Below are 11,920 nucleotides of genomic sequence, written 5' to 3'. Positions count from 1 at the left end.
GGCTGTTGGAAGCAGGGGAGTAGACATCTTTGCAAGGACAAATGGCCAGTGCTCAAAGTCGCTTTAGAGATTTAGAGTGTGGGAAGGTTGCCTCTGCTCTCTAGGCCCCAGGAAAACGTTGCAGACTCTGTCCTCTCATCATTTTAAATACTGAGTTAAGAGGTTTCAGTATCCTTCGTGGTTTTGCTCTTCATACTTGTGAGTGCTGCTTACAAGTTGTGTGAGGATTCTCTGACTACAGAAGTAAGTACTATAACTGCAAATAAGCACAGAATAACATCCCTTTCTACTTATTCCTAAATAAAAGTATAACTATGTGCATACTGCTCTAGATGAAACTGAAATAAAATGTTCTATGTCTTACTTTATACAATAGTTTCTTAACAATTATTGATACTATTTACAACACAAATTATTGTTGTATATTTGTACTTTTAAGGGCTGTGTCAGTTTTAATAAGATCTCACAATTTAGACATCTAGGTTATTTCCCCCATTTTATTGTAAGCAATACTGAGTTACATATTTTGTAATCCGACCTTGATGCATTCATACTCTGAGCTCTGTAGGCTAAATTCTTCCAGTGAAATGTTGCAGGAAGCTGTAAGAATCCATAAAATCTTTATAATATTCTGCCTATGTGTTTCTGATCAGAGCCAAGGTTTAGAAAGTGTTCATGAACCCTTTCAAACCTTGTTCTTGACATGGAAATTGCCTGAATTGCCACAACTCTTGAATCTCTTCAGGAGGAAGGAACTGTGCTCCCAGGGAAAATTCTGTTTTTCTCATTGAGCCAATGACCCTCATCTAATCAATGAGTGTTCTGTAGGTTTCCCGAATTGCAATTCCAGACGCCTTTTCTACCACTGTTTAAGCTGCTGGTCTTAGTAATTATATTCAGGCTGATTCACCTGTGTGGGGCCAAAGATTGGGGAAGAACTACAGCATTCCCATGCTTGTTTTCAATATATGAAAACACACCGGAACTAACTTAAAAACCCTCTCACTCTGTGACAAAAGATGGAAACTTTCAATAATAATCATTAAATTCCAAGAAAAAGACACCAGCAGTAAAAAAGACAGGAGCTACCAAAATGTTTTGGAAAATGAAAGAAAACCAATCCTTTTTATAGGTTTTAGTTTGGAGTAAAAATTTGCATATGCATAATACATTCTGAAATGCATATGAAGGCATTTGGGTGGAAATGTTTTGGGGCATATGCGTATTAACGTGTGTGTAAATCATACAGTGGATCATGGGTTTGAATTAATAAGCAGAAACCTGAGAGTATTCAGGGCAAAGTCCCTGAGGTTTGGACTGAGGTATTTGCATGTGGATGTAATTTGGAGAGATTTTTGTTGTTTTGTTGTATAATGCTTTTGAGTCTGGGGCATTTTTCAGCCTGTTTCATGTTAACTTTACTAGCAGCTCATTACATTTGATGAAATGTAGAGTACTAATAAATAGTATGATGTTTAATTTGTGGTTTTGTCATTCTGAAGCAAAGCAGTATCATATATATATATATATATATATATATATATATATATATATATATATATATATATATGATATCACCAATTTTAATAGCCTTTGGTGAGATTTGGTAAATGAATGGTGATGAAAGACATGACGAGGCATATGATAAAGTCTTCAATGAACAAAACCACCACTTGTCAAATGCTTGTTAACTAAAGTCAGCACAAGGCTTTGGCCAAAATTATGAATCCATCCTTAGAATATCTGAACTGGGTATGTTTTCTATCAGAAAACTTTTAGTATATTTCAGAAGGCCATTTACCACCAGCCCTCAAATATGGGGATGAATCAAAGATTTTTTTTCTAGAGCTCCAGGAGTCCTGCAGAGGAGGGGGTTGGAGAAACAAAGGGCTCATGAATGCCAGGAGGACAAGGCCCACAGAATCAACTGATCAGGACTCATGGGGGCTCACAAAGATCAGGGAGCATGTCGGGGTCTGTCCTAGGTCGTCTGTCTGAGTAGCTTGGTGTTCTTCTGGGACTCCTAACAGGAGGAGGGGCTGTGCCTGACACTTTAGCCTACTTGTGGAACCTGTCTCCTCCTACTGAGTTGCCTTGACCAATCCTGATGGGATAGTGTATGCCTGGTCTTACTGTAGCTAGCTATGCCATGTTTGGTTGATGTCTGGGCTGGTGACCCTGCTCTTCTCTGAGGGGAGGCAGAGGGGTTGGATCTGGTGGAGAGAGTAGTCCAGGGTGGGGGAACTGGAGGGGAAGGATGGAGAGGAAATTGTGGTTGGGATATAATATATAAGAGAAGAAAAAAAGAAAAAAATTAAGGAAACAGGATACTTAAAACTATTCTTTCTAGGCAAGGAGGTTTGTTTGTTTGTTTGTTTATCTATTTACTTGTTGAGGGTCAATACAGAATTTCTCAGTATAATAGCCCTAGCTGTCCTGAAACTCACTTTGTATATCCAGGCTGGCCTCAAACCCTGCCTCTACCTCTGCCTCTGGAGTGCTGGGATTAAAGGAATGTGCCACCATACCCAGCTCAAAGTTGTAAATTATTATGTAAAACACTACATCTAAATATAGTTTCCCAGTTTTAGATGTTCAGAGAATTTTTTGCAAGTTAAGGTCAACCTTACCAAAATAAATAAATAAATAAATAAATAAATAGATAAATAAATAAATAGACTGTTAATCACCTTACAAAAGAAATCCAAGCCTCAGAGTACAAGCAACTTCTTTTTACAGAAATATATAAGTCCTATAATGTCGGTATGCAAAAATTAGACATTACAGTTAAAAATACTACAAATGGCAACTGTAACACAAGATGTCCAAGAAAGTGACTTGAGACCCATGCATATTTTTTTTTTTGGTGCTTCAAAGAGAGGTCTCTGGCCCATGAACCCTCAGTCTCTCCTAAAAGAAGTAGGCGGTGCCACTTCAACATCTCCAAAATCAAAGCAAAACATGGCCATACTGTCCCTGTCTCCAATGGTCTAGGTGTAGCGGCTTGCGCTTTGAGACTTTGTGTCAGTCTGATTTAGTGCGGAAATCGTTGAAACCTTGGGTCTGCCTTTTGATAGCTAGTTGAAGGTGGAAAATTGTTAAACATCTTTATTTTATATTTCCTTAGGTATGCAATAAACAATACCATCTATATTCTAAGACCATTATGTGACGTTTAAAATAGTTATAATGGTAACTTGTGTTAAAAAGAACACTGTCTTCAGAACATGTATTATCCAAACCAATCAATGTATTAGATATACTGTTATAAAACTTACTACATATTAACATGGACATGAATTCCTCATCCCAGTTATTTACTGAGTGACTCTCTTTTAGACTATTTCTGGTTTGTATGTCGCTTTTCTAAACCATGAGATTCAATATGATTCTATGACTCAAAATCTAACCAGTGACAAATGTAGATTGGGATTTCAGTGCCTTTGAACAAAGTCCTGAACTTACCTGAAATAAAATATCAGGGTGATTCCTTGAGTCACTTAGACATGTTTACCTGATATTCTTGGCTTCTATTCTTCACCAGTTGTTTGATCCATTTCCATATCCTCATAGGCATTTTCCCCCTTTTGAAGACTGGAAATCATAAAACAGAAAACCCTGTCCATAACAGCTGCATTGAGGTCATTTACATTCGCTGGTTGCAGGTGGAAATCTCCTTCACAGAGCCCTGAATAGAAGGCTGTAAAATGTGGCCTTTGAGGGAGCCAGACCATGCCAGCCTTTTGTATAATTTATCATCCACAGACCATGTTAAGGTGCTTTTGATCTTTGACGGCAATATCTTTCAAAGTGATGTGGTGCTTATATGTAGCCATCAGTCCTTTTTTTTTTTTTTTTTTTTTTTTTTTGGAATTCTAGTATCCTGCTGTTTTCAATGATGGGGAGAAGGAATATTCAAGATGGCACAGTGATGGTTCAATTTAACTGAGAGATCTTAGGTCTTGTGGAAATCCAACTGTGAAGATTAAATGAGCGAAGGTATGTGGATGGTGCTTTGAAAAACATCACACTAATCAGACAGGAGCCATTTCTATCAAGATTGTTTCCATCACCCCATATCTGTCAAACCCTTGGCTTCACAGACCCTTAAATATTAACTGCCCTTTGACAAGTTTAGAATAGGGTCTTACTAAATATTAGCTATAAGTAATGTTTAAACATCAAGTCACACTTTTGTATTGCCTTATACTCTACCAAGCAATGATCCACAGACACAGAATGAAAACCTTGGTGTCATTTAGAAAGTTGTCCAAATTCATAGACTTTCATTTGTAGAGACGTGACATATTTGGTCCCTCTGCTGTTAGCTGGCCATCTTACACTGATTCAGTCTTTCCCATCAACTCTCTGCCAGGCTTGGCTTTGTGCTCCAACTTCAAAGAAACCCCAAAGTCAAAACAAAATGGTCACAACTGCTGACTTGTGTTTTTAAAACATTTTAAGACATTTTTTTTTAAATCTAGTATTCACGGGAAGAGATGCTGCTGACCAGAGTTAGGACTGAATTACCTCAAAATACTGGCAAAGTTCAAGAAACTTTTAGTGGATGTGAGCCAAGTTATAGATATCTTGAAAAAAAAATATTACTTTTCTAAAAACATCAGAACAAATCTTATTTAACAAAATAGTTCAGCTCAACTGACTTAAACAATCAGTTGCGTACTTAACATGTAATACGAATCTTATATCTCTATTTGATAAAAAGAAAACAGTGATCTAATTTATATTTTTGTTTTGAGTGGATACTGTGAATTTGAAAATGTAGTTTGAGCAATGAGTAGTAAATGTAATATTGGATTTGTTGCCTTTGAAGTCCCTCTTGAAGATCTGCCGTCAAGAAGGGAAGGCGTCTTAAGACTCTGCTTATTAAATTGAACTCAGTATTTTTAGAACTTCGTTATAAACTTTCTTCAAAGTGTTTTTTATAATGGGAATGCTGACACATGATAATAGACACCAAGCAAGAGTCTTAATTATATGTTCTCACACAGACTGTGCGTGGTAGCTGTACATTTGGATCGATTTGGGGCGATAATTTTGCCAGAACACGCCTCTGAGCTGGGTAGTAACCGGTAAAGCTGATCAACCTGAACGTTTCTCTGTTGATGGAATTGTTTTTACTTTTCTTGGAATGCTTAATTATGTCTTTCCAATATGATTTCATTTAGATCTTTTTATGGTTGGCATGTCTGAATACTAATAGTAATCTGATATTTATAGAGAGCTGAGTTTGAGACCAAAAGTCAGTTTTTAGTCAGTAGAGGATATATGAATAAATCGCCTCCAAGCAACATCTAAAATGGTATTTACACTTAAAATGACCAAATAATGTTAAGATTTTAAAAGTTAATAATAGCAGTTTTTAGAACTGACACTAGGCCCTTTAGTGGAAGTTATTAAAACCTATAGTTCTGAGATATTTTATTAATTTTAATAGAGATAATAAAAAGAAGAAATATTGACATACTATGTGTCTGTAACATACTAACAAACTTTTTGTTGAAAATACATTGGCTATAAGGAATGAACACAGAGAAAACAAAAATAAGCACACACTGTGTAGACATTCTAAGTGTTAAACATAATGGCACTTAGGTTTTAATGTTGGGCTATGGATAATTGGTCTTATCTCTAAGGATGATTTGGAGTTAGGATTAAGTCATTTCATTTCTCAGAGTCTCTGACTCTAACAGTGATTTAAACTACATCATTATTGTAGTGATCATGAGAATTCTTTAAAAGACATTTCCTTTAGGGATATGTTCTACTCTACAAAGAACAAAGTACTTAAAAAACTGTAACTGATTAAGTAATGGTAGATATTCTTTTAGTAATAATGTAAAGTAACTTTCCATTTATAAACTCCTTGGTACCATTGAAATTCTGATGCGAATTCAGCATGTGATTGTTGAATATACCAGAGAGTGTAAGAGCAGTAGAAATGACTAAGAGTGATGGCTGACTACACCCAGTAAGACCCAATGGTGTTAATGGCCCATAGACCACATAGACATTTGTTTTTCCCCTAGAATTTAAAAACTCTTTTTTTTTCAACCACACATACATTTTTCAATTTTGTATTTCTTTTTATTTGTTAAAGACTTTTAGATTTCATTTCCATTTATTTATTGTATTAGTTATGTGTATGTATGCTCTGGCCCAAATGTATCATGTGTATATTGTGTTGTCTATGGAAGCCAGAAGAGGGAGTCAGGTCCCCTGAAACAGGGCCTACTGTTGTTGAACCACCATGTGGGTACTGAAAAATCAAACAGGGTTCTCTGAAAACACATACAGTGCTCTTAACCACTGAAATATCTCTCTATCCTCACACCTGTAGACTTCTTTTTAATTGTTATTTATTTTTTCAGAAGGACCGAAGGAAGGGATACTCTACGGGCTCTGAAGTTCTGAACCCATCCACACGATCTGTAAAAAGCCAACATTTTATTAAATGAATAAATAATTGGATAGATCAGCATGGCTATTTATTGACTCAGTAGAACAAATGAGCAGTACTCTTTGATAATGAGTTGCAAAATAACTAGCCATTATCCTTTTACATATTAAAATGAGTTGTTACAAAAGTATCTTAAAAGACAACATACATTAGCCTTGGAAATGAAAACATTACAAAGAAAAACTAAGGACATTACTTTAGAAATGTGATATAAAGTCATTTTTCAAGACTCGGTTCATTTTAATAAAGGTTCTAGAGCATGAGAAAAGCTAACAGCCCTGGTTTTATTACTGTTTTGCCTTAGCTATTTATAATTCCCTTTTCAGTTTACTCTAACATTTTTAGGGCAGAGGTAGAAAAAATTCTGGTAAAAAAGACATTGTTATAAGAATATTGGGAAAGAGGGCTAATTGCAGATCTTACCTAGTCTCAGGAAAAAGAGTAGGAGGAGTTTTTTAAGGATTTGAGTGTGAATAACACTTAATTGCATCTAAATAAACCAAGTATGCAATACTGTGTTAAGTATAGCCAAAGAAATCTACTATTATTTTAGTACATTGTATTCCACTATATAGCATCAGTGTTATTAGCCACATATTAATGCTAAATGTAATCTACTTTTAAAGAACTGTCATAGAACTTCTAATTCACTGTTCTTTGGAGGCAGATTGGACATTCCAAAGCCATGACTCTATTATTAATGCAAAGATGCAATGAGACTTAATTCTAAATGTGAATTAATTTTTCTGTCTAGATTTCTTGCCTTTCAAGCATTAGTCAGTCACTCTTGAATGCCCAGAAGATAACTTTTCAAATATATTTAACTAAGAAATAAGAAGTGCATTAAAACAAAACGATAAGAAGCTATCAATGAAAATTTAGTATGTGCTAACATAGAATAATATTAAAGTACTTGTGACTTACTGACCTATATAATCTGAATATATGGAAGACCATTTTCCATCCTATTCATATAGCAACAGGGACATCTTTTAAGACTGGCTTCTGGCATATAGCTCCCAATGATGCCAGTATTTGTCTCAAATGTAAAATGAATCATTGGTTCATTACATTTCATAACTTTGTATGGTTTTGTGCTTTGGTTTATATGTGTGCTTAAAAACACTTTAGTCTTAACAACAATCTCAGAAATGTTTAGTAATCTTTTGTTAGATGCATTTTTGACCCACATGAGAATCAAAGAGAAATAAATGTACTAATAAAAGAATGACAATATCCTTTGGGGGGAAATGTTCTGTCTTGGTGCTCATAGGAGGTGCTGAGACAGGAGGTGCAGGCTCCTGCAGTGTGGTTGAGATGGGAAGTGACCTGACAGAGCCCAGGAAGGAGTTCTTCACATTTGTGTTCCTAAATTCACACCAATAAGGACTGTAGTCTAACATCAGGTGATTGTAACAGAGAAGACATTTATAAGAGCCCTGTTTGCAATATAATCTTTTTTTTTTTAAGGAAATGCCTGAGCTAGCCATCTGTAAAGGAATGAGATTAAGTCTTGATACATAGGATGGCAGGAAGATACAGTAATGGAAATCCCATCTAGTATTTAAACTAAAGGAGGTGCTCATTCCACAATGCTAAATGAGAAAAACCAATATCCAAAAGTATTGCAAAATAAGAAAAACCAATATCCAAAAGTGTTACAAATTTGTTACATATATTGAATTTCTAACTGCATAGGAAATAAAAGAACAGAAGGAAGAAGAGAAAACCCTAGTAGTATTAGCAGTGGGTGTTTATTTAGGTTTTTACATTTACATTACTAGTCTTTCTAGAGTAAGCATATATAATTTTATCCCTATGTTATTATTACTTTAGTATGACAGGGCTTTGCATTTGTGCAATCTTGCTATGACTTCGTTTTGCAAGTGCACAATGAGGAGCAAAATCAAGCATTTCTTCTTTGGGATTTATCATTTGAGTGAATGGACTCTCAATTATGTACACAAGCTTAGTCCCTTACCTCACTTAAAAGTGTACCTCATAAAGCCCCAGCATCAGGTGCTGCCAGGTCACCCAGAAGAAAGAACTGTGGGATAGCAGAGGGTCCAGGAAGGTAGCTTCCCAGAACCTCCATCTGCAGGCATTCTCAAAAGCATCAGAAGTTATCTCATCCCAAAAGTCCCTAGATGGCTTAAAACTGAAAGGGGGACTCACTGGATACCCAGCATGTGATTTCTTTGATTGGTGGTTTAATTCCAGGGAGCTCTGTGGGTACTGATTAGTTCATATTGTTGGTCCTCCTATAGGGCTGCAGACCCCTTCAGCTCCTTGGGTACTTTCTCTAGCTCCTTCATTAGCGACCTGTGCCCCATCCAATGGATGACTGTGAGCATCCACTTCTGCATATGTAGCAGCGGGATAGCTAGTGGGCCATCGATGAGGGGAAAGGCCATTGGTCTTGTGAAGGTTCTATGCCCCAGTATAGGGGAATGTCAGGGCCAGGAGGTTGGAGTGGGTGGGTTGGGGAGCAGGGCGAAGGGAAGGGGATAGGGGATTTTTCAGAGAGTAAACTAGGAAAGGGGATATGTATTTGATATGAAATTTGAAATGGATATTTGAAATGTAAATAAAAATGTAAAAATGAAATGTAAATTAAAGTATCTAATTAAAAAAAAAAGAAAAAGAAAAAAACTAAAAGATGGCCATTCCTACCCACTATTTAAAATGGTTTTACCAGCACAGGATTGCTGTAGCTCATTAAGAGATACTGGCCCTTACCCACAGGCAACTGTTGAAAACACTAATCCCAAAACCTTGGGGTGCCAATGTGGAAAGTGAACCCAAAGGAAGACCCCCCCCCCCGTACCTCACACCATAGCGGGAGAGACAAGAACAGTTTAGTTCTGAGCAAAAGGCAGAATGGCCATTTTCACTGAGGGCTGCGTTTAACTCTGAGGCAAGTTAGAGTACACTTGCAAGCAATCAGGGTAGGGGAGTTTCCCTGCACCCAGTGCCAGGGAAGTGTGGGGGTGGCGATGAGGGAGGGAAGGATCCTTCTCAGAGGCCTCATTTTGAGAGTTGGTTCGGGCCCCCGCGTCACTCATATCCTCTTTGTTCCCCCCCCCTAACTAGTCTGAGAGGACCGAACCCATAAGGAACCCAGAGAAAGTTGCACCAAGAGCGCTCCCCTGGTTTCTGCGTTAGGTGTGCTCACCTGTGCGCTTGCTAGAGTGAAGCCCCAGCTGGAGATGGAATTGGGGCAGCAACTAATCGTGCGAGCGAAAACATTCCGTTTTATTATTTCTACTGTTGAAAAGGAGCAAGGAGGAGAGATCAGACTTTAGAGAAGCTCCGCAAAGGTCCTTGGAGGAGCAGACCAGTTTCCCATCTAAATTCTTGACCGCGGGAACTCCCAACCTGCCCACCTAGACTCTTATTGTGCTGGATCCTAAATTTATTCACTGCGGAGCTACCACGAGTGGGGATTTTACCATCTCAAACCCAGGCTCAGAAGGCCAGCGGTCCCTCTGCCTTTCAGACGCACCGCCAAGCACGATGGGGCGGGGGAGTGTCTCTTCAGCTCACCCCTCCCGACTCAGCGGGCCGCCTTTTCCTCCTTGCTCTGCAGGAGCTCGGTCATGAAGGAAATGTAGACGATGGCCAAGCGGAGGGTCTCGATCCTTGATAGTCTCTTCTCATAAGCGAAGGTGGGTACCTTCCTGCGCAGCTGGTCGAAGGCTTCGTTTAGGTTGAACATCCTCTTCCTCTCACGAATGTTGGCGGCCTGGCGCTGGGCATAAGTGATAACTCTTTTCCTTTTTGGGCGGCCTAGCAAGGATGCTACTCTGCCGCGCCCCTCTCCCTCCTCTTCCTCATCTTCTGGGTCCTCATAGTCCACTTCATCCCCCTCTACTTCCTGATATCTTTCTTCAAACTGCGACGGCCTCCTAGGTCTTCCCTCTCTGAACCCCAGTGTTCGGTCCCCAAAAGGGATGCCAGGTGGGAACTCGCAGAGAAGAGGGTGTCTGGGAGAGGCCAGAGAGAGATCTGCTACAAAGTTCAGCACGGTAGCGTCCAAGCAGCTCTCTGGATAGGCGGCCATCGCTCAGAGTCTATCTCATCGATGATTTTCTTGCAGGAATGGCATAGCTGCCAATGGGGCTCCTTAACCGCATTGACTCCTGCCGCGAATCATCACCAAACTCGGTGAGACATTTATAACCAAACTGAAAAAGGATTATTAGCAGGGAGAGGGAAGGCTAGGGCAACGTCTCACTTCTGTAAGCAGATTGAAGGTGACAAGTTTAAGCACTCACGGAAGGCTCAAGGCGGCAGACTTTCAGGTTCTAAGATATTTTTTCCCCCTTGCTACACTATCTCTGCAGGGCAGTTCCTTCTTGGCAGCAGGCCCCAGTTCTTACCTGCTGTGCTTTTTTTTTTTTTTTTTTGTCACCGGTCTCACCCCAGTATCCATTCAATGTTCTTTTGGTTCCTTATTTCGTGTAGGTCTTTAATTTCGATTTGGATCTTCAAAGCCAAAATCTTTCCACTGCGATGGCTTCTCCTTGGCTTCAGGGTAGGAGTCCTGAATCTTGCCTCCATTTGCCAATGGATGTGAAATAAGGGCATGCGCTTTTAATGATGTCCAGAAGAGGGGCCCTTCCTGCCAGGGGTCGAGGAGAGCTGTTTGTCTGGTATCCCAGCGCAGCGGCTGCTGAAAGGCAAGACCTTCCATTAGCTTAAGTAAGCATGGCTAGGGGGCCTATCGCATTCCCCAGTGTCTCTGTTGGAATCGGTGTCTTTTCTCCTTCTAGGACATCGCAAACAACTCACTGCCTAGTTACAGACCCCGACTTCTGAAGTCGGCTTGGACACAATCAGACTGACAATTGAGATACTTGACTTACTCTCCCTGGTCTTATCCTCTACTGTGGAGGGTTATATTTGAAGAAAAGGGTGATGGCGATAATGAAATATAAAATGGAGATTCCAGACATTTACTGCATAAACCCTTTACTGTGTAATTATCCCTTAGGGGACAAAGTAGCGCCGTCTGTCCCGTCCCTGTCCCCGTTCCCGCCTCCCTCCCCCTGCCCCCGACCCTCCAAGCCTCCTTTGAAAAATTCGATTTAGCTTTAATGAGAGAGAGAGAGAGAGAGAGAGAGAGAGAGAGAGAGAGAGAGAACAGCTCAGCTCACCCTCTGTTAGGGAGTTAGCCTTCGAACTTTTAAATTGCCAATCAAGCATTTGTTCTTGAACAAAGAAAAAAATCCTGATACTTTGATCTGGCTGCTACCCTCACTCCTTTGTCTACCAAAGTAAGGTTTTAGAAGGAAAGCTATACCTTACTGAATTATGCTTCAGGGAAATTTGGTGGCTATCCGTAGAAATAGAAGAGATTCTAAACTTGATACACTAAGAAGTTTTTCTGATTTTTGTATATCTCGAATGTTCACACACAAACTTTATTTTTTCCGG

At 39.2% G+C, this 11,920-nt stretch overlaps 1 protein-coding gene across 1 annotated transcript; it reads right to left on the bottom strand.

Annotated features, from left to right (window-relative positions):
* Nucleotides 1-9,836: 9,836 nt before the first annotated feature.
* On the bottom strand, nt 9,837-10,598 carry Ferd3l (Fer3 like bHLH transcription factor). Its single transcript, XM_021201377.1, has one exon. It carries the CDS (start codon nt 10,542-10,544, stop codon nt 10,038-10,040), a length of 507 nt encoding a protein of 168 aa, XP_021057036.1. The 5' UTR covers nt 10,545-10,598; the 3' UTR covers nt 9,837-10,037.
* Nucleotides 10,599-11,920: the final 1,322 nt, after the last annotated feature.

This window comes from Mus pahari, chromosome 7, assembly GCF_900095145.1.
Source record: "Mus pahari chromosome 7, PAHARI_EIJ_v1.1, whole genome shotgun sequence".
In the NCBI taxonomy this organism is placed as follows: Eukaryota; Metazoa; Chordata; class Mammalia; order Rodentia; family Muridae; genus Mus; species Mus pahari.
Note: the sequence above shows the minus strand (reverse complement) of the source record. Positions and strands in the feature narration are given on the sequence as shown.

Bases quoted from the DNA above. Each gene is read 5' to 3' on its own strand.
- Ferd3l (XM_021201377.1), bottom strand. From the start codon at position 10,544: ATGGCCGCCTATCCAGAGAGCTGCTTGGACGCTACCGTGCTGAACTTT.